Below are 26,937 nucleotides of genomic sequence, written 5' to 3'. Positions count from 1 at the left end.
GATCAAATATTAATAGTATAACGTCCCCGTAGCTGGACACAGAGCACTAATGACAAGCCTCCGGTGACATATAAGTGTGTCGTCCTGACAAACTCCCCAACCTGAGATACAGTGCAAGCAGCTCCAACACCCCCTTCATCTTTGCAGTCTGTCGACCGGCTGCCGCAGCTCGACAAGCCCTCCATCCCACCTTGCGATCGCATCTATGTCTTTCCTTCTTTCTTGGGTGTCTGACTGTAAGGTATGTCCTCGCTGTACGCTCTCCTGCAGTCGGTCTTGTAAGAAGATCACCGCCGAAGGATGCCGCCAAGTCTTCTGGACAGCGCTAGTCCCAGGAAAGGGCCCTCAGTCTCTACCATCCAGTTCCAGTATTTGTGGTCCAGTAACCTCCCAGGACGCTCTTTTGGTCGCCTCCCAACGCTTCCATTGCGCAGGTCCGTGTCGCGTGTGCGCGTCGTTGGCCCTCCGAGTCTCGCGTCTCTCCGTTGACATACTCCTTGGAGAAGGCAGTTCTGGAATCCTCTGGCACAGCCAACTTGTGGTGGGCACCACCGCCTGCTTTGCGTTATGGACAGCCACGTGCTTTCGTGTTCGGTGATGACAATATTGTGAATGGGGGTGAGGCATGGCCAGGAGCTGAACACGCCGCATCTGTATCCGAAAGCGACGGCCCCAGCATACTTCGTCCGTCAATGGCCCGCAAAAGAAACGTTGATGGAACACTTTGGACAGGCCGTCTTGCGGAGATGCCGGGATTCTGCGTGCCAGGACGCACCGTGTTTCCGAGACGAGGCGGGGGTGCTCGGTTTGGGCGCCGCCCACCTCTTTGATGAAATGCTAGAGCGGGGTGGGCCATTGTTGGAGGCGGAGGGGTGGGTGGGACTTTCGGATAGCGATCTTTGAAACATGCTCGAGCTTGGGGGGGAGTGCGTTGAGTCTGGCGGAAGGAGCAGAGGATGCGGCTTTGGTGCAACCTGATTTCTGATCGGGGCTGTAGCGCAGACGTACGATAGATCGTCTCCTCTCCTCTCAGTCATTGGCTTGCGATCTTCTTGGTTGTAGACGTTCTAGCTTCTCCCTCCTCTTTCCTCTCTTTTCCTCCTCCGAATTTCCACGTATAGACAATTGGCTCCAGTGCTGGTGGGCCGCGCAGTTGCAAATGTGATCAAACTTGTGGAGCGAAAAGCAACGTTTTTGAGCATCGAATTGACTGCAGGAGCTGCAGGAGCGGCAGGCCCGAGAGGACCTGTAGCGGTGGACGAGTGGGCTTTTCCTTCCCCACGGCTTCCTCCTTCTTGCATCCTCCCTCCCAAAGTATGGGCAAGGAAACCTGACGAAACCATTGAACTGATTTGAGCCTGAGAGGAAGGCGACATGAGAACACGGTAAGGCGAGAACCCGCAGCGGCCGCCACCAGCAGCAGCAGACAGAGCAGCAGACAGAGCACTGAGAGCAGCAGAGCGGCAAACGGCAACGCAAAAATTACGCCCTTTGCATAAGCACCCACGACAGGACAGCGTATCCCCCAAACCACAGGCGAGACATCAACGCTTCCGCCCCTGTTCAGCCCCACCCACCACCGGCTCCTGAAGGTAACGTCCAGGGAGAGCACCGCGGGAGACGTAGTCAATTCCTCTGTCGCTCGCGCTACCCCCCTTCACTCGATATCCCTAACGCAGCTCCCATTTTCCCACGGCCGCCTCAGGTATCGAAACGAAACTTCGATCCACCACGACAGCTTCCACCCAACAACCATGTCGACTCCATTACCACAGCAGGGCGTTGAATCGGCCAAGAAGGTACATACACAGAATTTCAATAAGGCCCTCATCCACACTGCTGTCGGGGTGCCGCTCTTTTGGTTTATGTCCTTGAGAAGTGATCTAGCTGAGAATGACGCTCATGACAACGCACTTCCTTTCCATTATTCTACCAGGTCACCTTGACCGGCTATGTCGGTTTTGACACAATCACCAACCAGATCGAGAAGAGACTGTTGAAGCGTGGGTTCGCATTCAACGTCATGGTCGTCGGTACGTTCCCGAGTCGATCAGCGAGAAACGTGGGAAAACGTGGAAATCGAGTGATGGCACGGGGGAAACGAAGAGGACGGGAGAAGTACTATGACTGACGATTGGATTCTGGTGTTGTTGAACTAGGCCGCAGTGGACTGGGAAAGAGTACGCTTGTCAACACCCTCTTTGCCGCGCACCTGAAGGAGCCGAATGCACCTAAGCGCGCCGAGACGCTTCGTCAGACGGTGGAAATTCAGAGTGTTTCTCATGGTGAGGATTAGTCCGGGTCCTTTGTGCCGGCGGCAGGGTGAGGACGGGAGGAAGATGTCTAACCTGCACCATCCGGATGAATAGTCATCGAGGAAAACGGCGTGAGGTTGAAGCTTACCATCACCGACACTCCGGGATACGGGGACCAGGTCAACAACGAGAACTGGTGAGTGGGGGTGGTTCAGAGCGTTGAGATGACGTCGTCAGGGCGAATGTCGAACATATCACTGACGGTCGTCGCAATCCGCAGCTGGGACCCAATCGTCAAGCACATCAAGGAGCAGTATTCTGCTTACCTCCGCAAGGAGCTCACCCCCGCTCGTGAGCGCCGCATTCCCGACACTCGGATCCACGCCGTCCTCTTCTTCATTGCCCCAACTGGCCATGCGTATGTTATAAGGTTTACACGCCATCTTACTCAAACCTTGATATTGACATAATCTTCCAATCCACATCCAGCTTGACACCCCTGGACGTAACAGTGATGCGCAAGATCTCCGAAGTCGCCAATGTCATCCCCGTTATCGCCAAATCCGACTCTCTAACCATGGAAGAGCGCGTCGCCTTCAAGAGGAGGATAAAGGAGGAGATTGACTTCCACGGGATCCGATGCTACCCGTACGCCGACGTCGAGGACGACCTCGTTGCGTTGAGCGACCAGGACAGGGCGGAGCGTCAGGCGGTGCAGGTCATCAGGGATATGATCCCGTTCGCTGTTGTGGGATCGGAGAGGAATGTTGTTGTCGATGGGAAGGCTGTGCGTGGTAGAAGGACGCGATGGGGTGTCATTGATGGTGGGTTTGCGAATGCGGATCGATTCGGGTGGATATGATATCAGTCTGACTCGAACAATCCTGCCTGCACAGTCGAAAACGAAAACCATTGCGAATTCGTCCACCTCCGCAACTTCCTCACCCGCACGCACCTCCAAGACATGATCGAAACCACCGGCTCGATCCACTACGAAGCCTTCCGCACCAAGCAGCTCGTCGCCTTGAAGGAGTCCACTTCCCAGATGGCCGGATCCGCACCGGGAAGCTACCGCGGACAGCCCGAGACGGCGTCCGTTAGCCAGGTCTCTGTCGCTTAGATTTGCGACGGGCTGATCTAGAGTTGCCACTCGGTTGAACAGAAACGAACTGATGCCTTTGGACAATTTTCGCTTCCCGAACTCTCAACCACACATTTGTAGACAATCAGATCTCACAGACCGTCTCCCGAGCATTGTAATCATAACATTCCCCACGTCTGAAACCCCAAACTACGTATAGACTGAATTCTCCTCCCACATTGATTGTGGGGCGGAGGTCCCCGCAATCCCCTATGGTTTTTTGTACTCTCATCTTTTTTTCCTTGTCTTTTACACTCAGACAATAGATTTCTTTTGTTTTTCATGTTTGTGGTGGGATTAGCTGGGATTAGGGGTGTGGGATGGAGAAAAACGGTGCGTTGCATGTGCGAAGCGCGGTGTGTCATTTGCATATATCGAGTCCAGATTGGAGTCCGAACTTGGACGCATGGGTGGTGCACTCGACTTTCCAACAACACACAAAACAAACAGATGAGCACAACCCGCCGCCGCAACCTAGCCCCACCCCCAGGCGCCCGCCGCCCGCCGGTCGAGGAAGAAGAGGCCGAGGCTCCCCCTGAAGGTGCGTAGCAAAGATTGTTTGACTGGGGATATGTCATATGCTAACGGCTTCTCCTGTGATTGTAGATCAAGCTAATGGAGGTAATATTCCCCCGTCTCCCTACTGTCCAGCTGCGAACTGCGGTAGTGGGACATGGGGCCGTGTCAACTAACTCGCTCCAATGACCGTGTCACCTTTTCGTAGAGTGGGCATTCAAATGCCTCAAAGCCAAACGGTACAACGACAAACAGAAGCGATGGGAATACAGGGTGGCGTGGAAGCCGACTAGGTTGAAGAGTGGGGATGGGTTTGTTAGTACGTATACTGGGAGGGCAATGGGGGGAGAGGTTGTGCGTATTGGGATGGGGATGGGGGGGACTTACGGATTTTGTTGGCGCAGTTAAGGTGTGGGGAGATACGTGGGAGCCGACGGAAAATGTGGTATGTAAGCGTGTGAAGGAGACGAGAAGCTTGATCTCCAGTCGGGAGGCACCACAATCTCTGAACATCCGCTCCAACCCCATCTCCCAGCCACAAGAAGCTATCGACGAACTGCTCAACATCCGCGAAGAAGAGTACAATGGCGAGTCAACCGAACAAGTCGACCTCTACCGCTGCGCCAACTGCGAGATCAAACTCAACTCCAACGACCTGCGCCGCAAGCGCGATTTCATGCAGGACGGTAAACTGTGTAATGTCTGTCGCGAGCATTATGTCCGGTTCGGGAAGCTGCCGGAAAGTGGGAAGGTCAAGGCGCGGGAGGGGAAACGGGTTGCGGATGACAAGGGGAAGAAGCCGTTGAAGACGAAGGCGAATGTGGATGTGGAGGGGAGTGGGGAGAGACGAAAGGGGCTCCGGGGTCCGCCTTCCCCTGCTAGTAGTGCGACGACGACGGAGGCGACGAGGAAACGGAAAGCCGATATACAACCACAGATAGCCACCAAACGTGCCAATAATGGTCGCCGTGCTTCAGATTCACCACCGGCACCGGCGAACGAGGATCACGATGAAAGTCTGGCTAGCGCGATCTTTGATGAGCCTGCCCCTGAGAGTCAGGAGAAAGTGTCTCCATCACCACAGCAGCCGCAGAATAGCGCAGTACCACTACCGACAACGCAAACACATGATTCCTTACCAGCGCCGGCAGCAGGAATGGGCGGGTCATCGAGGTTGGACATGAACGGATCGTCCCGAATAGACGCGATCATCCAAGCCCTCCGAACATCCCAGAACATCCCTCCCGCACCACTCATCACCGCTCCCCAGATCGTAAGTCTTCCCATCCCCCCCCTTCCCCCCCCTCCTCTCATTCACATACTCACCTGTTCTTCCCCCCTATCAGAACCCCGCCGCAACGGACCCACACCCAACCTTCCCATTGACCCCAGCCAACCCCGACTTCCACGTCCCAACAACGACGGCGAGACCGAAACCGAACGACTGGAGATGTAAATGGGACGGGTGTGGGGTTTTCTGTGGGAGTCGGGAGGCTTTGAGGAAGCATTTTGACGAGGAACATTTGTGAGTTTGGGGGGGTTGAGGAGGAGTATCAGGGGGTTGTGAATCGATGGGGGGGGGGGGGGGGGGGGGTTGCTTTGGGGGTGGAGATGCGGAATGGGGAATGAGGGAATTCAATGTCGTGCACGCCCCGCCCAATCAGAAATACGTGGTTCCGGTGGATTATTTCCACATACCCAACTTGCGATGTTTCGTGGTATGCGCTAGCGAACAAGGACTGGCGATCTTGTGCAAAGGGATGGGGGACGGGCTGTTTTTGGCGAGTGGTCAGCTCCGCACTCAGCAGCTATGTTTTGGAATGCAGCTTCCCATGTCAGGGAACATGTATGATACACCAACACCCAGCTTGAACACCACACCAACGCAGGAAGGAGGAGAGGCGGAAGCAATAGCTACCAAAGCCTGGAAAGCGGAGGTATACCGACAACAGCTTTACGGAGGTTCGCAGAAGGACGCGTTGAGGTGGGCGTTGAGGTTGGCGAACGCGTTCTGCGTTTACATAATTTCGATTCTCGGGCACTCAGGCACGTGATACCTGAATTGAATTGCATCTGGCCTTTGCGCTGGACACCCCAACGGGAACGGAATAACAGGACCCCAATCGCCACTCACAGACAACGCAAGCAACTGACGACGATGGTGCTAGCAAAACTGAGGAGCGTCTTTGCGGTACGTAGTGTCGCCTTGTTTGCACTGGTCGGGGAGGGTGGGCATGGTGGTTGTAGGACAGAAGACAACTGGCCCCTTGCCGAAGAATAAGCTGTGAAGGGGCTGCGAGACGGTGCTCGGATTGGAAGGTCATGCGTTGCGAAGTGGGAAGTCGGTGTGAGGGGGCGTGAGGAAGACGGAAAATGTGCGCATATGAGTTTTGCAGCCTACGTCTCAGACCATTGCAAAATTGGGAACAGTGTCACCGGCCATTTTCTACCTTCCATCCTCTCACTTTCATTCCCCACCTCAACACTCACAGGGCCGGCCTCAAATCCTTCTCAACGCCGGACACCCGACCCTCCGCACAAAAGCCCTTCCCGTCGACCCCACCACCCTCCAAAACCCCAACATCCAACGCGTCATCACCCAAATGCGCCTCGTCTTCGACTCCCCGTACACCCCCGTCGTCGGCCTCGCCGCCCCTCAAATCGGCCACCCGCTCCGCATCATCGCCTACCGCATCACCGACCCGGCCATCCTCACCTCCAAATCCATCCCGAAACCCATCCCCCTCACCTTCCTCGTCAACCCGGTCCTCACCATCACTGATAAGCGCCACCCCCGCGAGTGGAATGCGGAATATGAGAGCTGTGAGAGCGTGCCGATGTATAATGCGGTTGTGAGGCGTGCGGAGAAGGTGCATGTGCAGGGGATTGGTTTGGAGGGGGAGAGGGTGGCGGTGAATGCGAACGGGTTTTTGGCGAGGGTGCTGCAGCATGAGATCGAGCATTTGGATGGGAAGCTTTTTGTGGATGTTATGGAGGCGGGGAGTTTGAGGCATGATAAGGTATGAGTTTTGTGAGGGGGTGGAAGGATGTGTATGTGAAACAACATCCCCGGGTTTGAATTGGTCACTCACACTCCACCTCGTCTTGCATCTTTCTTACAGTACATCGACAAATACGAGTTTCGCGAACAGCGCGAACAGCGGAAGAAATGAGAGGGTGGCCGTAGTCGCGATATACGGGGAGAGCAACACACCCGAACACAACAGTTCCCGACTTACACTCACAGTGATACTCATATACATGACATCGCATGCCATCACCGAGCCGGTGATGCACATCGAGCCACTGACCCTGCCCTGCCTCAGCAACACTACTAACCGCACTCGCGCGATGGTAGCCCGTCTCTCGCGGCGTATACGAACGCTCACCACGCTCTGCCGAATTCGAAACAGAGTCTTCACACCGCCGGCATACCAGCACCTGTCAACTATATTCCATCAAATCATCTTCCATTGAAGGTCCACGAGCGGACTGGCGGGAGTTGTGTAGGACGCGCTGAAGGGGCCGGGTTGGAGGGCAGAGGGAAGCAAAGGGAAGCAAGTCGAAGATAGTGACGGATAAGGCGGGGTCTTGTGAGCACATATGCGCCCTTTGTTGCGCTACACGAGCGCAGATAGGTGTAGCAGTCCCGACGCGGCGTCTCGGGGGAGATCTTTCGTATCAACAGTTGGACCCGATCGGCCCCGATGTGCAGCGTTGTCGGGGCGGAGTACTTCTATTAGGCGTTGAAGCCAGCCCGTTGTTGAGTTTGGCATTGTCTGCGGGAGCGGGATTCATCATAATATAATCACATTACATCTCTCCGTTAAGATATTCCATCATCTTTTTGGACACGCATGCGACGGCACGGTGAACGTTGACGGAAACACATGCTGGGAACCGGACGAACCCGCAAGGCGATGCAAGCATTGCATTGTATCTGTTTGACAAACACTACCGCACATTCATCCAAGGTTTCGTGGTGTAGCGGTTAGCACTCAAGACTCTGAATCTTGCGACCCGAGTTCGATTCTCGGCGAGACCTTCCTTTTTCTTCTTTTGCCTTTCTTTCTTGGTCAAATCATCTTGCCTCGCTCCGCTCCCCGCCACTAAGGGTTAAAACTACGAACCTTGCCCGGGACCTTCGTTCCTTGAAATATTTCTTTTGGTGAGGTGGAGCCTTTGTCCCTTTTCTCCTCTGTCCTCCTCTGTCCCTTTCTTTCCCGACGGAAGATGGTTTGTTCATTTCCCGCAGGTAACTCTATTCACTTTTGTGAAGGGCTAATTTATCTTACGGAGGTGATCAAGGTTCTCAGAATACGATCACCAGCTAAGCTACAAGGCCTCAGCCACTGGTAAGTAGCTCGGCAAGATGAGCGACCAGTTTGCTGATGAGGAATCAAGGCACGAGCGGGATGCTGGAGGAGCTTTTCTAATCTTTGAACGTCGGCGAAAGTGCGTGGCGAAAGTCTTGCTGCTCGGTGTGGGACAATTCCATACCCGGGTGTCATGACTCTCCGGCTTCCTGATGCTTGGGTGGGGAATATGACGACGTGTGCGGTCACTGTTGGTCGCGGGCATTCGCTCCACACATGTTGTTCAGCTTCTTATTGCAGACGCCTAGACAACGGTTTGCACAAGCGTACGAGTGTGCCGACTTCAAAGGTGACGACGACGTGTGCGGTCACTGTTGGTCGCAGGCATTCTCTCCACACATCTTGTTCAGGTTCTTATGCAACACGTCCAGATAACGCTTTGCACTCACAAGCGTACGAGTGTGCCGACTTCCAAACCTTTCGTCAACGTCCAGGAGGCAAAAACACACACGGAACTGAAGCATAAGGCGGTTTTGAGTCCCTTTCAACCGACTTCAGTGCATACGTGCGCAAGCAGACAAGCAAACTCAACGCAGACACGCACTCCAGCTGCAAATATGCCCAAAGCCGCCTCTCAGAAACCGTCCTCTGCGGGCTCCGCCAAAAAAGCAGCCGCAGCCCCCAAAGTCAAGGCTGAATCGCAAGCCATCTTCAACCCCGGCTGCACGCACCAAAAGACAACCAAACCCGCCAAAACAGCAGCTACATACCCCAAAGCAACTTATCGCGACTATACCAGTCACAAGTCCACCGACGGACAGGGTAACAGCCGCCACTATACGAAGCTCGACACGCCTAACATCACCAAGACGAAGATGGATGCGACCGGGCCGGGGTATGAGGTGTATTATGATGAGAAGGTTGACAAGAAGAAGGCGAAGGGGGCGGGTCAGGGGGGTTGCATGGAGTTGGAATATATGTGAGAGGGGGCGTTTGGTTTCAGGGTTCTCGAGGCGGTTTTACGAAATTGTGCAGGATTTGGGCATGTGGAGGAGAGACGGGTGTGTGTACTCAGTGAAACGAAAAGGGTGGTGCATGGCGTAGGTGGTTATCAGCGTAAATGCAAGTAATGAATTACGTGGGCATCTGATAGGCGACGTATAAGTGGGAAGCTGAGTGTACATAGCGATCTTTCAAATACACAGAAAGTGAATGACCTGTAACAGATCCGCGAGATAGGTTTCTGATATGAGGTTTTCTCTTGGTCCATCCTGTCTCCGTGGACGGAAGTCGAGCTGGCTATCATGCACTAGCGACCTCCCGCCGTGGAATTCGACAGCGCGAAGGCACCGTCATAATGTCATTTCGTCCGTTCTCGGCTGGCTTCGCCCATTACAATACAATGCTTATCGAAAACTATCCCACTACCCACTCCCTTCATCCCCGTCTCTCTCTCCCCATCCTGTCCACGGCCCGCCATAACCTGTGGAATTAGAAAAACGGCGTGAGCTGGCGGGGAGGGGTGCTCGAACGAAATGTCCAAAGTATGAGTAACATTGGGAAGACCCCAGGGATTCGTGGCATGCGTTCTCTGGATAGAACTCTCGCATGTAGAAAGTGCATCTGTAGTCGCAGTATAATAGTTGTAGCGAGAGAGACGAGGATGGGGTTGTCAACCAAATGCCCAGCGCGGAAGACCGCCGAACTGACGCGCTAACCCTAACTTAAGTGCAGAAGAAGCGCCTCGTTGTGACAAATTGAAACGGTCAGTTGGCGGCAGAACTCCAGACTCCACATCAGCACTCCCCACAAAGGGATGCCCCACATGTATCCGTCGCACACACACAAGTACTTGACATCCCTCCGCTCGATTTCTACATAGGTTCTTGCTCGCCTGCGACAACAAACCCCGTCTGTCCACACAACTCCCGAAATTTCAGTCAACATGGCGGGTCTGGAAGCATTGAAAGCCGCCCTCATTCACGACGGCGGCATAGAGGAGAAGGTTGAAGTGAACCAGCGGCACCTGATAGATAAGATTCTGGCTCGCTACAGTCAGGAGTACACTGTATTTAGAGAGGTAAGTATGACTTCTCCGCTTGTTGTCGACTCCGCTGAAACCGTCATGTCACTTACGCGTGCTCCGCACCTGCGCTCAGCTATTGCAAAACTCTAACGATGCTGGGGCGAGCAACGTGGAAATCATATTCAGAACAGAGGTCAAAAGCAGAAGCTTCTGGCAAGGGGGCAACAAGCGCGTTGTGACTTCGTAAGACCTGTGGTTCGAAGTCCGATGCCCAAGAGCTCTCGTCCTGACTTCCAACCTCCTGCAGTGTGACATATAAGAACAATGGACGACCGTTCAGCGAGGAGGACTGGTCAAGGCTGCGGAAGATAGCAGAGGGCAACCCGGATGAGGTATTCCCGTCATTGGCCTGCCATCCTCATATCACATATCTCGTTCTAAACCAACTGTCGCAGCAAAAAATCGGATTTTTCGGCGTAGGGTTCTACTCTCTGTTCTCAATATGTGAAGAACCATTCATCACCAGCGGCAATCAATCGATGGCCTTTCTATGGAAAGGCGATATGCTCTACACAAAGCGTGGCATCCTCCCGCCCGAAGCAGTAACCCCCTGGACCACATTCTTTCTCGTGATGAGGGATCCTATCGATATCCCGGATACCGACCAGTTCGGGAGGTTTTTAGCAACAAGTATGGCCTTCACAGCGAACCTTAAGGCTGTTGAAGTACATGTGGACTCTTCGTGCGTCATGCACTTCGATAAAAAGATCGCGCCGCCACGGCCCTTGGCATTCCTCCGGAAATCGTATACCCTCACATCACCAAACTCGATATTCTCGCTGGAATCTGTGGAAGTGAAAACTGTGCAGCTGGATGTTGAGATTAAGGATGGGGATAAGGACGCAACCGCACTGCGGCTATTCGCGCGCGTAGCAACAGCAGCTTTGGCCGTTCGGGCGAGCAACCTCGTGAAAGAGATGGAACGAACAACCAAAAAGAAGCCGCCAGCTAGGACGGAAATGCACATGTTGTGGTCCAATCATGACGAGTATGAGAGTTCCACGACCCTCCGATCGCAGAATAACAACATTTTCAACGACCTCGTACCATTAGTTGGCGAACAGGGCCGGATCTTCATTGGGTTCCCTACATACCAGACAACAGGGTGTACAGCGCAGCTCGCAGCGCACCTCATCCCAACCGTCGAGCGCGAGTCGATCGACTTCGTCGACCCGACTCTGAATATGTGGAATCGGGAGCTGTTGACCATGGGCGGGCTGCTGGCCCGTATCCTATACGACGACAATATGGAAGAAACGCAGCGGCTGTACAGCGCGATGCAGCTGGACGCTACGAGTACGCTCTGGTTGGAGAAGAAGGCGGTGCATGCGATGATTGGGTTCCACTTCAAGGGGTCAACACCGTCACCGCTGGTAGGGCGGATATTGGGGACGTACTTCTCGCAGAGTGCGGTCGCGCCGGTAAAGATCATCTCCTCGGTAGGGATCCGGCCACTGGTGGACGTCCGGCTACCGGATGCAGCCATGATGGAGTTTTTGAAGGAGACGCCGGTAGTACCACAGCTCGCAATGACATCCTGCACGGACTTGTTGAACCAACTGGAGGTCCGCGGGAGTATCCGCAAGGTGGACATCACCGATCTCCTCACCGAGCTCGCCAACCGCCCCTTCACGGAAGACGAAACCATCGCTCTGCTCAAATGGTGGCTCACCCATCGGCGATCCCACGCGGTGAGCAGAACCGACGTGGAGAACCTCGTTCGCGCGGCCCTGGTGCGGGAAATCGGCATGAACGGGAAAGACGAGACGATCCGCCCGTTAGCAAATATCCGATTCCATGCCCCGAAACATTTGATCCCCGCCGACCTTCCCGTCCCGGACACCTGTCTCTCACGCACTATCGGGAATAACTTCCAAAAAGGCGAGTTGGAGGAAGGCATGGCGTTCGGATGGCAAGAACTTCCCTTCTCAGAATGGACATCCTTCATCGTCACCCACCCCCTCTTCCAATCCGACCCGGCGTTCGTCGAGAAGGCCCTCGGCGTATTCAGCCGGCACTACGGATCCCTCCGAACGAATGTGCGCGAACAGGTAGTAGCGATCCTGAAATCCAAAAAGTGCATCCCGACGAAACAGGGCTTGCAGCTCCCCACCGACAGTTATTTCCCGAAAGTGACGCTATTTCCTGACTTGCCGGTGTTGCACTTGGAGCATTCGAAGCATATAAGTGATGTGTTCTTGAGGGCGCTTGGGGTTAGGGAGCATGTGGAGCTGCAGGTTGTGTTTAGTCGGATTAATAAGTTGAATTGGGATCAGGTTCAGTTGGTGGGTTGTGTTTGGTCACTTTCGCGTCGTCCCAGTGTCGTGTATTCACAAGTATTTGAATTATAGGTCAAATACTTGGCAACATGTCCCCTCCAACCTGAAGAAATGGAACGACTGCGCGTAACACCCCTATTCCCCAAAGAGCTGCCAGAGGGCTCGCCACCGACCCGTGACAGATACAAAGCATCCGACCTATACGTTCCCGACGACAAACTGCGGGCCTTCAACCTCCCAATCCTGGAATGGAAGGGCAAATGGAAACCTAACACGCCCGAAGCAAAAGTCCTGAAAAATTTAGGAATCCGCACCCATATCCCGGTTGACGAGTTTACACTACTGGTCAGCCAAGCCACCCCGCCGATGCGGAAGGAGATCTTCAAATACTTTATCGAGAACCATAAAACCGTCTACGCGGGGCGGTACAATGCGTTGAAAGTCAAAACACCGTTCCTCCCCGTCGCAAACTCCGACAAGCTCGCCCTACCAAGCGAGTGCTTCTCCGACCCGGCCTCGGCAGTGCTGGGGTTCCAGATCTTACACCCGGATCTAAGGGAGGAGCGCGAAAAGTTTGGCGTGAGAGAACATCCACGTCCCGAAGCGCTGCTGGAACGACTACTGGCCCACCCGCCCGATATCGTTGCCGCACCAGCCGTGTTTGGGTACCTCGCAGCGCGCATCTCCGATTTCGACGTGCAACATTTCCGAACCCTCGCCGCCCGCAAATTCGTGCCCATCGCGTCCTCGTCGTCACAGAAAGGTAACGCCAAGTCACCCAGCGCCGCATCCACAACCTGGGTAGAGCCCGACACAGTCTACTTCGGCACACCTGACGCCAGCGCCTACAAAGATCTCTTCAAATACGTCGACTTCTCCCTCCCCGCGAACAACTTCCTCCGCGCCTGCGGCACCCGCGACGAACCCTCCCCCAGCGAACTCACCCGCTCCCTCGTCACTTCTCCGGCCGCCTTCCTTGAAACCCTCGGCCACGAAAAGTACCTCAACGCCCTCCGCACCGTTGCGACGCATTTTGAGGAAATTAGGGGCAATGCGAAGCTGTTGAGTGCGATGAGAGCGGCGCACTGGTTGATTGGGATTGTGGCGAGTGGTACTGGGGAGGGCGAGGAGGAGGGGACGTATCAGGTGAAGCTGGCGAGGGCGGTGGATGTGTATCTGGTGGATGATACCGTTGTCAGTCAGCTTTTCAAGCCACTTGGGTATGTTTTTGGATCTACATTCACATTCACTCGTTTGCTACGTGGGGCAGAACCCTATTTGATCAACCTTCTGCCCTATGATGATGACAGCGCCCCCGCCGACGAACTCCTCGAAAACTTCTACGCCCACCTCGGCTCCCACTGGCTCTCCACCGCCGTCAAAACCGACGAACGGCCCCGCGGTACCCACACCTTCACCCCCGCCGCCTCCGCCCTCCAAAAACTCATCCATGAACGCGCCCTCCTCCTCCTCTACGACGGCCAGTCCATCCGCACGGGCAAGGATATTGTGGGCAATGCGGAGGACATCTTGCAGAAGTTGAAAGTGGTGCAGATACCCGAGATTGAGGTTGTCCGCACGTTTGGGAAGATGACGAGGGTGGAACGTACTACTAGTTGTTTGAAGTATGATAAGGGGACGAGGGCTTATTGGCTTTTTGTGGTGGAGGAGTATGATATGTTTGATATTGCGAGGTAAGGGCTCCAAAAGGGGTTTCTTTTATTCGCGATGGTGTATTCTTATGGAACCTCACGTCTGCGATCATGCGTGTCTAGATCAATCGGCCAAGTCATCCTCCGCAACAGCCGCCTCAAAGACTCCCTCCTCCTCTCAACCCTCCTCTCCACCTCCGTTCAGAACCTCCGCCGGAAAGGATTCCCTGTGGACCGTATCCTCAAACTCACCGACAACAAAATGAAACACGCGCAAGTCATAAAGGAAAAACAACAACTCAAACAGGAAACGCCGACTTCGTCGCAGAATACTCTGGACAGTCGCGAGTCGAGCGCTACCTCGAGCGTAGACACGTTGGAAGGTGGATCTGCGACGTCCCCGGGCAAGAAAGGCTCCCCAGAAACGCTGAACGCAGTTCAAACCCTCGCGCAAATGTTCCCAACCGCCGACCGCAAATACCTCCGTGAGCAAATCGACGCTGCGACCAAAACAGGCAAATCGGTTACGGACGTTGCGAACGCGATACTGGAGAGCGGAGATACGTACCCGAAACAGAAGGAGGGTGGGGGTGGGAAATCGGCTGTTAAGGAGAAGGGGGACGGACATAGGGCGTCGAATGAAGGGTTGTTTGAAGGGTTGTTCAAGAGTGGAATCAGGAACATGGTTGAGTTTGCGCAGAGTGCGGTGAGTCCCACTCGGGGACACGCGGACGATGAACACGGCCATGGACATGGACCACATACAGGACCACCGCACACGGGATCGCACACCCAACCAACATCCCCCAACACAGACCCAGCAACACCCACATCCACAGCCCACCTCAAATCCCACCTAGCCCAATCCATCGCCTCCCTCCGCGCCACGCGCGAATCCGGCTTCCGCGCAACCATCCCCCGCGACGCGCCCGCCCCACCCGCGGAAGTCACATCCGCCGCACCCTCCGCCTGCGCCATCCTCGCCGACAACGACCTCAAGTTCCTGGACCTGCTCGACGGCGTGCCCCTCTACATCGACCGCGCGGCGTCCGAGGCGGCAGTGTCCATCCTCCTCACGACCCGCCGCGACGCCCTCCGCCGGTTCGTCGCGATGCTCCAGTTGCTCGCGACGGTCTTTGAAGCCGACCGGAGAGTCGTGCACGTCTTCTGGGACGAAGCCGGCCCCACGGTCGCGTTCAATCGCGGCCGGATGTTGTTTTTCAATGCAAGGTTTTATTTGGGGTTGCATGATTTTGGGGCGAGTGGGGGTGGTGCGACGCCGAAGGGGAAGGTGTTGCCGAGGATACCCGGCGAGTGGACGGTGGCGACGACGCAGGGGGATGGAGATGGAGATGCGGTGGGTGTGGGTGACGGCGGGGTACAGGCGGACGCGTATTATTATTGGTTTTTGACATGGTGTCATGAGTTGGCGCATAACCAGCAGAGGTATGTTGAGCCTGTCTTTTTGTCGCATATTTGGGTGGGGGGAATGTGTTTGTTTTTGAGCGAGTATTTCTTAATACTGGGGTGTGTTTTTTTTACAAAAGACGGGGGTTTTCTAAACTAACGCCATTTTTCACTTCGTTCCCCCCTCCCTTCACACAAAGCCAACACGACGCCGTCTTCGCCTTCTACATGAGCTCCTTCGCCGAAACGTACATGGGCCGGCTGGTTAAAGTTTTGCGGAGGATTGGCGTAGAGAAGTAATTCATCCACATCCCCACCCCATCACACATATCCCACCCACTTCCGTAGCCCCCATTTCCCCTACTCCAGATATTTTCATCTCGTCTTTTTGGTAATGAGCAGGCGTTTCTCGAAAAACACCCCCCTCCTTTCCCCATTTTTGTGACTATTTCTGTTTCGGATTTCGGGTTTGGTGAGCGAGGGTGGTAGATAGATTTGTTTTGACGGGGGTTGACGATATATCGTTTATGTTTTGGGGGTTAATGGATTGGTTTTGTTGTTCCTTTTGGGTGGTTGTGGTAGTATCGTTGCGTAAAGGCATGATGGGGGATGTGGTGGTTGCGGATCGAGGACGGGGGTTGCTCATGTGTCGAAGCCGTAGAGGGTGCGCCCTTGCCTAATCAAGGTGCAAATCGCATCATGGATGGAACATAGCGTATTGAATCAGGACACAACTCTTCCGATCGAGGCACAGGAGGAATATGGGGATTTTTGTCTTCGTCCCAAACGCACCTTTTCAAAGCATAAACGACGTCCATGGCGCTCACCGTCTTGGCTTTGCGGTGCTCCGTGTACGCTACCGTGTCTACGATACCAGACATGAAACGGGGCGTGAGCACGCACTCGGGGTTCATTCCAGCTCATGGGGCCAATGGGGAAGGTGAAAACGTACCATGCAAGATATTCTCCAAAAACTTCTTCAGCACAGCTCGGACCTCTACACCGCGCAAAAAACCGTACTGTCGTCAGCACCCGCACTGCACATCTCGCCGCCGCCCAAGTGTTCGACCTGCATTTCCAAAACCCACCAGGATAGATATTCATACTCATCCGCTTAACGCCCCCCCTCCTCGCCAGCCTCCGAATAGCCGGCTTCGTAACCCCCAGCAGATTGTCCCGCAGTATGTTCCGGTGCCGCTTCGTGCCCGCGACCCCGGCGCCGCGCGGGTTGACAGAGCCTTGCAGGATGCTGCGTTTCTTGCCCCCCGTCGTGTGCGCCGCCGAGGGTTTTTTGCCGAGACCGAGCCCGAGGGTTTTGGTTTTGCCGCCGGTTGTGGATTGCGGGGGCATGATGATGATGGAAATTGGGGGGGGGGGGGGGGGGGGGGGGGATCTGTAATGGGTTGTGCTGGCGAAATGGGCAGAAGGACGACGGGGTTTCAATGGTTTTTGTTGACTGTCGAACGCGAGGGGTTTCACCCACAAACACGCCCGCGACTTTCGCTCGACATCATTGTGCAAAGGACCCGAACCGAAGGAATAATAATACAAAACATGCCAGCAAACTCATCATTTCGCTGATTGAACAATAACCCCCCATTGCGATTCAGAAAAGACCACTGGCCCTTCACCCTCTTGATTAACGGGCTTAGATTCACCCAGTGTATTGCGGAGATTGCGGTTGGTGCCTCCCATACGCATTCCAACCTCCGTGCCAATATGTTCAAACCCAATGCGAAAGCGATTCCCGCTTGCCAGCACGTTGCTTCCCATCCCCTCCTCCCCCTCCTCCCCACCATTCCCTGTTTCCGATTGCGTCGTTCGCCTCCCATAACTCATCCCCACATCAAGACAACACTGGTGGAAGGAATGGTTCGGAAACCCCGACGGGTAGCGCTGTGATGGCCGTTTGGAATGGACTGAGCCAAAATGTTGGGTGCGCGATTTCTCAGAGCGGATTGTATCGAGAGACGGTGTGTTCCAAAAGGGAGGGCGTTACATGTCGCGTGTGTGGGAAAGTGGTATGCGGCACCGAGTGGGGGCATGCTGAATAGGGTTCGGGTGTGGTCGACGGAGAGGGTGGCAGTACGCTGGGGTCTAGCTAGAGTTCAATCGCCCATAACGCCATTGCCCGTACTTTTTCACCATCTATTTCTGTTTGCCTATTAAGACGTGAGAAAATACCGTTAGAGAACGGCTCGCAATGGAAGGATGGTCGGGCGATGGACGACCGATACCCTACTGTGGAGTTGCGGTCGGCGGAGCCTAGCTCGCTTTGCTTGCTAAATGGTCTGACGCTCGCTGACGCCCGCTAAGCCAAGGCTCGCCTGCCATAAGCATCCCCGCTCCCCGCTTCGCCCGGCGCAGTCGGCATTCGCTCCAGATTTCGCTGTGTTCGCCCAAGCAATCTCCTCGCCATTGCTCGAAACCCTCAAGCAGCCCTGCTTCCTGCGCCCATCGCTGCATGCTATCGAACCACCCCCCTCTCCCTCGCTTTCGCGACATCCGTTCCGCGCCTGCTCCCACCCTCCAATGCCCCCCTCCCACTTCCCATAGGCCCGAACTTACTCTCGACAAAAAGGACATGACGGTTAACAATCGGATCATGTTTCATGAGTGACATTTTCGGCAACGCACGGCGCTTAGTCGTTGTGTAGAAAAAGCCAGTCCCCGCTGAACTGACGAGACGCATGATGATCGTCCTCGCTTTTGCTTTCCTGGCCACTGCGTAGTGAGGGCGGGAAGGGCGAGATCGTCAGTCGAATTGTTCCAAACGGGTTGGAATCCATGTAATCTTCTAGCGATAGTGGTAGGCCGTCCCCATGTATTGGGGACGGTGACGGTCTCCTTGGTGTGTTCCCACGTCCCGTCCCCCTTCTCCTCCCCCGTCGCTGGCTCCGCCCTTCGTCGTTCGTCCTCCTCCTCCTCGGTGACTTGCAGGGGCACGAGAAGACTCCCCGACTATGCCCGACTTCCGTCCGATGTGCAACATCATTCGAGCGCTTTCTTCAGCACGACGCCCGGGACTGAACTAGAGGAGACGCTGTTAGTCTCTCGCCACTTACTTGCTGTGTAGGGTATGGGGTGTAGTGGGTCGTGGGTGGGTTGCCGGGATGCCCGTTTTGCAACAGGGCGAATTGGCGTTGACGTTGCCGAGAGACGGAGTAGTGGCTTTGTTTGTGGCTTGCAGTGGCGCCAATGGAGTGTGAGTCAGGATGAGTCGCCGCCCCAGTTCCGGGAAGTCGGGGAGCGTCAGGAGGCGGGTGGAATCCGAGTTTCGCTGCGCCACCCGCCCACACCCATAGCCTCTCCCTCTCTCTCTCTCTCCCTCTTGATGATGATGGATGATGATGGATTTGCCGAGCGCCCGCCTGTGATCGACATAATGACATGGATGGAATCCGACCATTTCCGCCTTATAAAGGCTGTGCACCCCCGTGGAAAAAATCAGCGACTCCCGCGACGCCAAATGCACGTGCGTGACCGACTTTGATTTCCATTGGAGGGGGTGCACCGCTTTCTGCGAGATGACTGTACCCGAGGCGCCTTCAAGGGCCTTGGCTTGCAACAACTCGCCGCTCTTCAAATTCACACAGGCACAGAGAGGCAGCACATTGGCCCCACTTATTACAGTAATACCATACTAAAGACAGCAGCAAACGCCCGCAAACCCCTCGGCTGTATTCTGTCACTCTTGTCGGTCGGGCTGTTTGCAGAGTCGCTCTATTACATACGTATTATTCGCTCACTCATCCTTGCCGCAACTCTTTCATTACGACTTGCGAGAGTGAACAACCGACTACTTCATCAATAGCCACTGAGGACAAGCTTAAACCCTCGAAGTAACGACTCCCGCTGGGCTTAAAGAAGCAGACTACTCTGCACTTTCGGAAGGATATGTCGGAAGTCAACGGCGCTTCGTCGTCGGCATCCATTTCGGGTGCTTCTACCTCTGCCCACAGGACTGTTAAAATCACGGTTGTCGCCGCTGATGGGTTGTACAAGAAGGATATCTTTAGACTGCCTGACCCTTTTGCCGTCATTACGTGAGTATCCGAGCCCGATACCGAGGAGAATGGCGAGCGAAGCGAGCTCAACTGGGCCGGAGGCCCAGGAATCGAGCGTAGCGACGAGAAGCGAGCGAGAGAAGGGAGAAGTGAGCGAAGCGATGCTACGCTCCTGCCCACCGCAAGGCGAGAACGATAGCGAGCCTAAAATCCTCGTCGTGAGCGGAGCGAGCAGGGTATGGTTCAACCATCCGCTCGATGTTGGTTTCGTTCAACCATCCGCTCGATGCTGATGATTCGCTCATGTTGACGATTCGCTGATGTTGTTTGACTTCCTCCATTGTCAGGGTCGACGGGGAGCAAACGCATACCACATCACCAGTAAAACGCACGCTGAATCCATACTGGAACGAGAGCTTTGACATCTCCGTAACGAATAGCAGTGTGCTGGCGGTCCAAATATTTGATCAACGGAAATGGAAAAAGGCGAAAGACCAAGGGTTCCTTGGTGTCATCAACTTGAACATGGCAAATGTCTTTGACGTCAACACCGGTGGAGATGGTACGAAAATCTCGGTTTCAAAAGCCATTCTTTCTCCCAGAGAGGCTGATCATCTTCAATTTATCGCCCACAGAAATGCTGACATTGGACCTCAAGAAGGGAAACACGAGTGATTTTGTCTCTGGAAAGCTGATCGTAAATCTCTCAACCGCCGAAGTCGTCGCTGGAAACGGATCGGCGGCAAATTCCGGTGCCACCTTGGCCCCTGCCCCATTGGTAGGGCGCGCTCAGTCCGTCTCATCCCACCGAACCTCAACCTCATCATACCAACCCAACGGCGTCGTCGCATCGTCCGCGAGCTCCGTAGCCACACAACTACCAGTCCCCGAATCCAACGCAAAACCACGGAGACCCTCATTACACGCTCCTACAAACTCCACATCTAGTGCGTCTTCTGCACGGCCGTCCCCCAGTGCGGCATCCACTTCGGCCACTGCTAGTGCGGGGCCGGCGGCCGCGTCTACGGAAACTGTGACTGAGGATTTACCGTCGGGGTGGGAGAGGCGGGTGGATCATTTGAATCGGGTGTATTATGTGGATCATAATTCCCGGACAACCACGTGGCGTCGTCCAAAGTATGTTCTTATTCATTCGAGTTGGATTTTGGAATGTAGGAGACGAAACTGATTCACTTTCCTTCAAACAGCGCCGCAGCACCACCGAGCATGGCAGATGTAGAAAGCAGTGGGCAAAACGATAGATTACCGGAAACGAACGGCGCCACTATCGCTTCCTCGCTGGCTCCTACCAACATTACCACACCCACGCCCGCGACTGCTGCAAGCTCAGCGGCTGCGCCTCCCACAACAGCTAACTACGGCGCCCTACCGAACGGATGGGAGCAGCGCTTCACTCCGGAAGGCCGTCCATACTTTGTTGACCACAATACCCGCACAACGACATGGCTGGATCCACGTCGTTTGCAACAAAACCGCGGCGGTAGCGCAGGCCAACAGCTCACCTCCGGCCAAGCCGCGAACCAACTGGCTATCGCCCAACAACAAGCCCTGGCGGCTCTGGGCCCTCTCCCCTCCGGCTGGGAAATGCGCATGACCAACACCGGGCGGATCTACTTTGTCGACCACAACGCCAAAATCACCACCTGGGACGATCCCCGATTACCCAGCAGCGTCGACGCGAACGTACCCCAGTACAAGCGCGATTTCCGCCGCAAACTGGCCTACTTCAGGTCCCAGCCCGCCATGCGTCCCATCCCCGGCTCATGCCACATCACCGTCCGCCGTAACAACATCTTCGAGGACGCCTACTCGGAGATCATGCGCTACCCCGCCTCCGAGCTCAAAAAACGGCTCATGATCAAGTTCCACGGCGAAGACGGTCTCGACTACGGTGGCCTCTCCCGCGAGTTCTTCTTCCTCCTCTCCCACGAGATGTTCAACCCCGTCTACTGCCTCTTTGAATATTCCGCCCACGACAACTACACTCTGCAGATCAACCCCAACAGCGGGGTGAACCCGGAGCATCTGAACTATTTCAAGTTTATTGGACGCGTTGTGGGGTTGGCGATCTATCATCAGCGGTTCTTGGATACGTTTTTCATTACGGCGTTCTATAAGATGATTTTGAAGAAGAAGATTGCCATCAAGGATATGGAGAGTGTGGATGCGGAGATGTGGAGGAGTTTGGAGTGGATGTTGTAAGTGTTCTGGAAATATGCGACTCACCTGTCAACAAGGGTTGTTTTAACTTGTGTACTGACCCTCGACCGTTCCCCAGAAACAACGACATAACCGACGTCCTCGACCTAACCTTCTCCGCCGAAGAGGAAGTCTTTGGCGTCGTCAAAACCATCGACCTCAAACCCAACGGCCGCGACATTGTCGTCGACGAGACCAACAAAGCCGAGTACGTCGAGCTCGTCGTCAACTGGCGCGTCGTCAAACGCGTCGCGGAGCAATACAAGGCGTTCCAGCAAGGGTTCCATGAACTCGTACCTCATGAGCTGATCACGGTGTTTGATGATAAGGAGCTGGAGCTGCTGATTGGCGGGATTGCGGATATTGATATTGAGGATTGGAAGAAGCATAGTGATTATAGGGGTTATGTTGAAGGGGATGAGGTTGTGCAGTGGTTCTGGAAGGTTTGTGTCATACCACGCTCCTGTCCTCCAACCTCACAACTCATTCAACTCACACACTCTCTATTTCTTTTTTGTCACAGTGCGTAACCCAATGGGACTCGGAGAAAAAAGCCCGCCTCCTCCAATTCGTCACCGGCACCTCGCGTATCCCCGTCAACGGGTTCAAAGACCTGCAGGGCTCCGACGGCCCCCGACGGTTCACGATCGAGAAGAGTGGCGAGGGGGAAGGGTTGCCGAAGAGTCATACGTGCTTCAATCGGTTGGACCTACCGGTGTATAAGAATCTGGAGATGTTGGAACGTAAATTGACGATGGCGATCGAGGAGACGGTTGGATTTATGCAGGAGTAAAGGTGGGGTGGGAGGGAGCCGGGGGAAGCGAGCGAAGAGGTGGGAGCGTGTCCCAACGATCGTGTAGGCGAGGGATATGGAGAATTGGAGATTCCCGTTTTTACATACATCTGTTTGGCCAAGGGACGTTTTTTTTCCCCCCTTCTTTTATGTGGGCTGTAGTCGGGCGATATTTCTGTGCCTTCCTATTTTTTTTGTTGCTATACTCATGTTTTCTTTTGCAATATCGGCATTTGGTTTGGAGGACGGTGAAGGGGTTTTCTTTCCCACCTCGCTCTTTCATTTCATCGACATCGGGTCATGCTGAAAAGGTTCTTGGAGTGCGGGTTTCCGACGAAACTTTAAAGTTTACTCTCCTTGTCCTTGCTTCCAATCCTTTGCCCCCTGAAACATGGGTGGAACCGTCGCTGCCTCTCATCTGAAGACGGCCCCTCAACATACGCATTATGAGAGTACACGTCTTAAGGGCTATAGTCTACCTGTGCTACCCCGTAAAGATCAAAAGTCCGTCACGTAGGATCAATACAGTATGAATTTTTGGGCACGTTCCCGCACGCTTCCTATCCGTCACGGAACTATCCACCACCAGCGTCCTCGGGACCGTCGTCCGCGGCTGCGTGTGCGACCGACTTCCGCCGCATACTCCGTCCGTTCAACACCGATACGGACGACACCCGCAGACGCAGGCGCATCCCCCCCTCCCCTTTCCCCCGCACCTCGCCTCGCACGCCATCCTGACCGTTCGGAAATACCGCCTCGATTCTTCCCCGCCCCAGCACGATGCGCGACGAGGAACGGCGGATGGAGTCGATGGAGATCGCGCCGGACCGAAACACTGCGCCCGCGGCTACCGTCTCCCATGAACGCGCATAGCAACCCGAATCGTGACCGGGCTGTAAATCGACGTCGCGGACCCCGAACTGTACAGTACATGGTTCGGTCCTTTGGCAGGGTTGTCTCCTCAATTGGCCTCCGAATCTCCGCATGAAAAGGCTCCTTTCATTTTCGTGGGGAATGAGCCGGAGCCGAGGAGTAGGCGTTCCGTGCACATCACACTGACGGGTTCGCGCTGTCGTTGCTTACGTCACCCAATCCCGCTCAACACCCAGCTTCGTCAAATGAATTTATTCAGCAATCCTGGTATGCTGATGCCGTTCACCGGAGATGAAAGGAAGGGATATCTTTTGACCCAAAAGGGCTTTGATTATTTTGCATGTAATCTAATTGTAGGGGTGCGAAAACCGTGGACTCCAACTTCAACGACAGTTGTTGTTAGCGGTTTGCAATCGTACTGCGAGCCCCTAAAGGGACCTTATACGCGCGGGCATATTGGCACCGGGTGTCGCAACATCTAGAAAGAGAGAGTGCGCATGGAACGAGTGAAGGGTAAAGACAGAAAGACAGCAGTACACATAACGGTGCATTGCACAAGAACGGCGGCCATCACCTACCATCCGATGGAAATGGTAGTCTCCGGCAGGAAACGGGCTGGCGCCTTGCGTGGGAAGACGTTTTTGAGACATGACTGTGAGCAACATTAAAGAATCTGATGATTGATAACGCCGTGGGAAACTGTGGGAATATTGCAAGTCAACTGGGAACACAACACTGCCGTGCTCGCGTATGCGGTGGTCTTCGAGCCTAACTGATACTTTTCGCAAAAGGGGATAACATGCTGTAAGGCTATTGTTAATCAACGTGTTTTGTTCCCTAGATGTATTGGGTATACGAAGTGGATATATCTGCTTCACCCGAGCGGGATAGTCGTGACATCTAATCTAAGACAAGACAAAATAAACGGATATTGTGGTGACATCAGGCCAACAGAATATTAAGGACGGGCGTCCAGATGTCCCATTCGCGCGCCGCATGGTAAACTCCTCCGTAAAGCCTTCGCTTTTCGTATGTTTGACATCGTCCCGGTATTTGAGGCCAGGTCGTGCCGATAAGCTTCTCAGGGATTCGAACTGAGTTCAATAAGATTTCATGTATAGTGTTGTAAGGCGCAGATCGAGGTCTATCTTGCAGTATGGGCTCTGTTTCAGCGTTGTTACCCCCCTCCGTATGTACATCAAACAGCCTCCAGATCGAGACGCGGCGCCTCGCCAGACACCCCGACATCATCCTCGGTGTCAACTATCGCCGTTTCCCTGATGCTGCCCAACCGATGTAGGCTCCTGCTAGCTGACACGCGCGTCAAGGCCAGTTCGATATTATGTCCGCCAGCAGCAGTCGCGTCCAGCCCGTCTCCCTTGACATCGGTACCGTCCCCTGCCTTGGTCGTGTTACCAAGGTACATCGCACGATAATACGCCCGCCGAGTCTTCTCCCCCGAAGGAGCGATCGCCAGGCCGGGTCCCGCGACCATCGTCAGATGCACGATAAAGAAAAGCAAGCAATCCACATTCCGTTTCTTCGAGAACACGACGATCGCCGCGATCAGGTCGATCGAGGCGCACATCAGTCCGAAGTGGCTGCGGAGACAGTCGGATCCGTAGAGGGCTGTGCCTGAGCTGTAAAGAAACGTCCGTGCGGAGATGGCGGCGTTCCACACGAAGGTGTCCGAGCCCTCAGGGATATCACGATGGCGATCGATGAGAGTGAAGGTCTCGAAGACCAGGACGACTGAGCATGCCTTGATCACTGCGTATATTGTCACAATCGACAGCTGCTGGAATGTGGGCATCTTAGATCCTAGCCGGTCGACGAACGCAATGGCGATTCCCGCAGCGCACGCAACAATGATAATGATTGCGGCCGCGTCCGCCCAAATGCTGATTTCGCTGAAGCCGTTCGTTCCCGGCTCCTGCGCATGTACGAGCAGCGAGAGTCCCGAGGTTAAGGCCGAGCAGATTGTCGTGATGCAACTAAATCGGAAGTGCTTCCGCGACAAATCGGAAAAGTAAGCTTGGAACCTCTTCTCCTCCGCTTCATCTGCGTAACGCTGGTTCCATAATTTTTTATATCTGTTCAACAGCGTCCTGGGCTTTCGATTTAGTCCTTCTTCCATGGAATCCGACGCTCGCAAATTTCCTTCTCTGATTGATCTGATTGAGACCGTAGGAAACCCTTGTCATTCTATCTCTTTTGAAGATAGTGAACAGCCCCCCGCTACTCAGCACCAGCTGAATGATGTTTTCGTAATCTCCGCGCACAAAGATTCCCCGACAAATTGCGGAGCGCAACAATATTCGGCACCCGAGTAGATACACGAGATGGCACACCAATTTATCATGAAACTATCAAGGAAACGTGGGCGGCGATCAGCAAGGAGCCGAGTGCCACGCACGTAGGAACGAGGATTGGTCATACCAGGCATGCAAACGTCATTAAAATATTCCAAGTGATGATGAGCTCGGCAGGAGAAACTTCCTGTTGTATGTTTCCACGTCGTTCTCGCTGGCAAACAGCTTCTTCCGATCGGAAACGATGAAGTTGATGACAAATGATGTCGCGAGGAACGCCGATCCCCACAATGCCACTCCGCGCGACAGGGTGGTAGCTGATACACAGCGAGAGGATGATCGACGTAGGGAGACGAAGGATGCGAAGATGGCGGCGGCGAGTATGACACCATTCTATGAGAAGGAGATGGATAAGAACAAAGCATTGGGCATGACAGTAGGGATTGAAACGTCGTACTAATTGCAATATTGATTCCAAGGAGTAGGCCCTGCCGCTCAGGCAGAGTATGCGTGATCTGCGGGACCGAGTTGCCGATAGTCATGATACCGCAAACAGCTGTAAGACGAGACGAAGTTGATGAGTTCGCATACGTCTGGATGTTTCACCAGCCGAAAAAGAGAAGGCGCATCTTACTGAGGATAACGATGTTCGTTAGCAGAGTCTGTGACTGGCAATAATCCCTATACCTGTTCTCTCAAGATAACATTAGGATCACACAGTGGTCGCTATACAAACGAAGGTCTCATACGTTGCTTCCATGGTGCTGTTCTTGTAAATGTTCGTCCATGAATGGATTCCTAGTCGGTCAAGAACTGCTTTTTCCGGATCCTGCTCAGCTAAGAGGCCCAAGACGTACGTGGAGGCACGCCTGGTCGCTTGCCACGGGACGGACGTGGTGCACCGTATAGTGTACTGTGACGCCATGGCGGTAGTGATTGCAATCGCGGACGTGAAAAAGAGCCAGGAAGGGCAGTTGTATTGAGCTTGAAAACACACGCACTTAAGTGCAAGTACAATATGGATGTAGTATATGCGCTGCAGTGGTATTCTGGAGGAAAGAAGGACGAAGCTGGTTGTCG

At 54.4% G+C, this 26,937-nt stretch overlaps 9 protein-coding genes and 1 non-coding gene across 10 annotated transcripts; 6 read left to right on the top strand and 4 right to left on the bottom strand.

Annotated features, from left to right (window-relative positions):
* Positions 1-1,316: 1,316 nt before the first annotated feature.
* On the top strand, positions 1,317-3,679 carry EV422DRAFT_537015 (Septin-type guanine nucleotide-binding (G) domain-containing protein). Its single transcript, XM_053070877.1, has 8 exons — positions 1,317-1,592; positions 1,706-1,799; positions 1,937-2,033; positions 2,160-2,285; positions 2,370-2,451; positions 2,536-2,673; positions 2,745-3,079; positions 3,152-3,679. Exons 2-8 carry the CDS (start codon positions 1,755-1,757, stop codon positions 3,373-3,375), a joined length of 1,047 nt encoding a protein of 348 aa, XP_052923788.1. The 5' UTR covers positions 1,317-1,592; positions 1,706-1,754; the 3' UTR covers positions 3,376-3,679.
* EV422DRAFT_537008 (uncharacterized protein) lies at positions 3,669-5,486 on the top strand. Its single transcript, XM_053070876.1, has 6 exons — positions 3,669-3,937; positions 4,003-4,017; positions 4,121-4,231; positions 4,317-4,357; positions 4,448-5,185; positions 5,259-5,486. Exons 1-6 carry the CDS (start codon positions 3,679-3,681, stop codon positions 5,439-5,441), a joined length of 1,347 nt encoding a protein of 448 aa, XP_052923787.1. The 5' UTR covers positions 3,669-3,678; the 3' UTR covers positions 5,442-5,486.
* A 535-nt stretch (positions 5,487-6,021) lies between these two features.
* EV422DRAFT_167288 (peptide deformylase) lies at positions 6,022-7,372 on the top strand. The gene is made up of 3 exons (XM_053065059.1): positions 6,022-6,103; positions 6,405-6,932; positions 7,035-7,372. The coding sequence occupies exons 1-3, from the start codon at positions 6,071-6,073 to the stop codon at positions 7,083-7,085; spliced, it is 612 nt and encodes a 203-aa protein (XP_052923786.1). The 5' UTR covers positions 6,022-6,070; the 3' UTR covers positions 7,086-7,372.
* A 513-nt stretch (positions 7,373-7,885) lies between these two features.
* On the top strand, positions 7,886-7,957 carry EV422DRAFT_t108. Its single transcript has one exon. It is a non-coding gene; the product is annotated as a tRNA-Gln (tRNA).
* A 2,051-nt stretch (positions 7,958-10,008) lies between these two features.
* EV422DRAFT_167088 (uncharacterized protein) lies at positions 10,009-16,072 on the top strand. Its single transcript, XM_053065057.1, has 8 exons — positions 10,009-10,308; positions 10,388-10,497; positions 10,562-10,646; positions 10,710-12,599; positions 12,666-13,813; positions 13,904-14,287; positions 14,369-15,691; positions 15,793-16,072. The coding sequence occupies exons 1-8, from the start codon at positions 10,174-10,176 to the stop codon at positions 15,950-15,952; spliced, it is 5,235 nt and encodes a 1,744-aa protein (XP_052923785.1). The 5' UTR covers positions 10,009-10,173; the 3' UTR covers positions 15,953-16,072.
* A 222-nt stretch (positions 16,073-16,294) lies between these two features.
* Positions 16,295-17,002, bottom strand: EV422DRAFT_569491 (histone-fold-containing protein; the record flags this gene model as incomplete). The annotated part of the gene is made up of 4 exons (XM_053072772.1): positions 16,295-16,328; positions 16,445-16,517; positions 16,605-16,649; positions 16,741-17,002. 4 exons carry the CDS (start codon positions 17,000-17,002, stop codon positions 16,295-16,297), a joined length of 414 nt encoding a protein of 137 aa, XP_052923784.1.
* Positions 17,003-18,215: 1,213 nt separating this feature from the next.
* On the bottom strand, positions 18,216-18,377 carry EV422DRAFT_481145 (uncharacterized protein; the record flags this gene model as incomplete). Its single annotated transcript, XM_053067308.1, has 1 exon — positions 18,216-18,377. A coding segment is annotated over one exon (162 nt), but the record flags the coding sequence as incomplete, so codon positions are not given.
* Positions 18,378-19,549: 1,172 nt separating this feature from the next.
* Positions 19,550-22,672, top strand: EV422DRAFT_569490 (uncharacterized protein; the record flags this gene model as incomplete). Its single annotated transcript, XM_053072771.1, has 6 exons — positions 19,550-19,698; positions 20,007-20,221; positions 20,295-20,796; positions 20,868-21,878; positions 21,959-22,322; positions 22,403-22,672. The coding sequence occupies 6 exons, from the start codon at positions 19,550-19,552 to the stop codon at positions 22,670-22,672; spliced, it is 2,511 nt and encodes an 836-aa protein (XP_052923782.1).
* A 2,071-nt stretch (positions 22,673-24,743) lies between these two features.
* EV422DRAFT_507987 (uncharacterized protein) lies at positions 24,744-25,682 on the bottom strand (the record flags this gene model as incomplete). The annotated part of the gene is made up of 1 exon (XM_053068700.1): positions 24,744-25,682. One exon carries the CDS (start codon positions 25,680-25,682, stop codon positions 24,744-24,746), a length of 939 nt encoding a protein of 312 aa, XP_052923781.1.
* Positions 25,683-25,830: 148 nt separating this feature from the next.
* Positions 25,831-26,861, bottom strand: EV422DRAFT_166984 (uncharacterized protein). The gene is made up of 4 exons (XM_053065056.1): positions 26,607-26,861; positions 26,492-26,544; positions 26,315-26,413; positions 25,831-26,250 (listed from the first exon to the last, which is right to left on the bottom strand). Exons 1-4 carry the CDS (start codon positions 26,780-26,782, stop codon positions 25,979-25,981), a joined length of 600 nt encoding a protein of 199 aa, XP_052923780.1. The 5' UTR covers positions 26,783-26,861; the 3' UTR covers positions 25,831-25,978.
* Between the last annotated feature and the right edge of the window lie 76 nt (positions 26,862-26,937).

The sequence above is a fragment of the Fimicolochytrium jonesii genome (genome assembly GCF_025526975.1).
Source record: "Fimicolochytrium jonesii strain JEL569 chromosome Unknown EV422scaffold_20, whole genome shotgun sequence".
Classification (NCBI taxonomy): Eukaryota; Fungi; Chytridiomycota; class Chytridiomycetes; order Spizellomycetales; family Powellomycetaceae; genus Fimicolochytrium; species Fimicolochytrium jonesii.
Note: the sequence above shows the minus strand (reverse complement) of the source record. Positions and strands in the feature narration are given on the sequence as shown.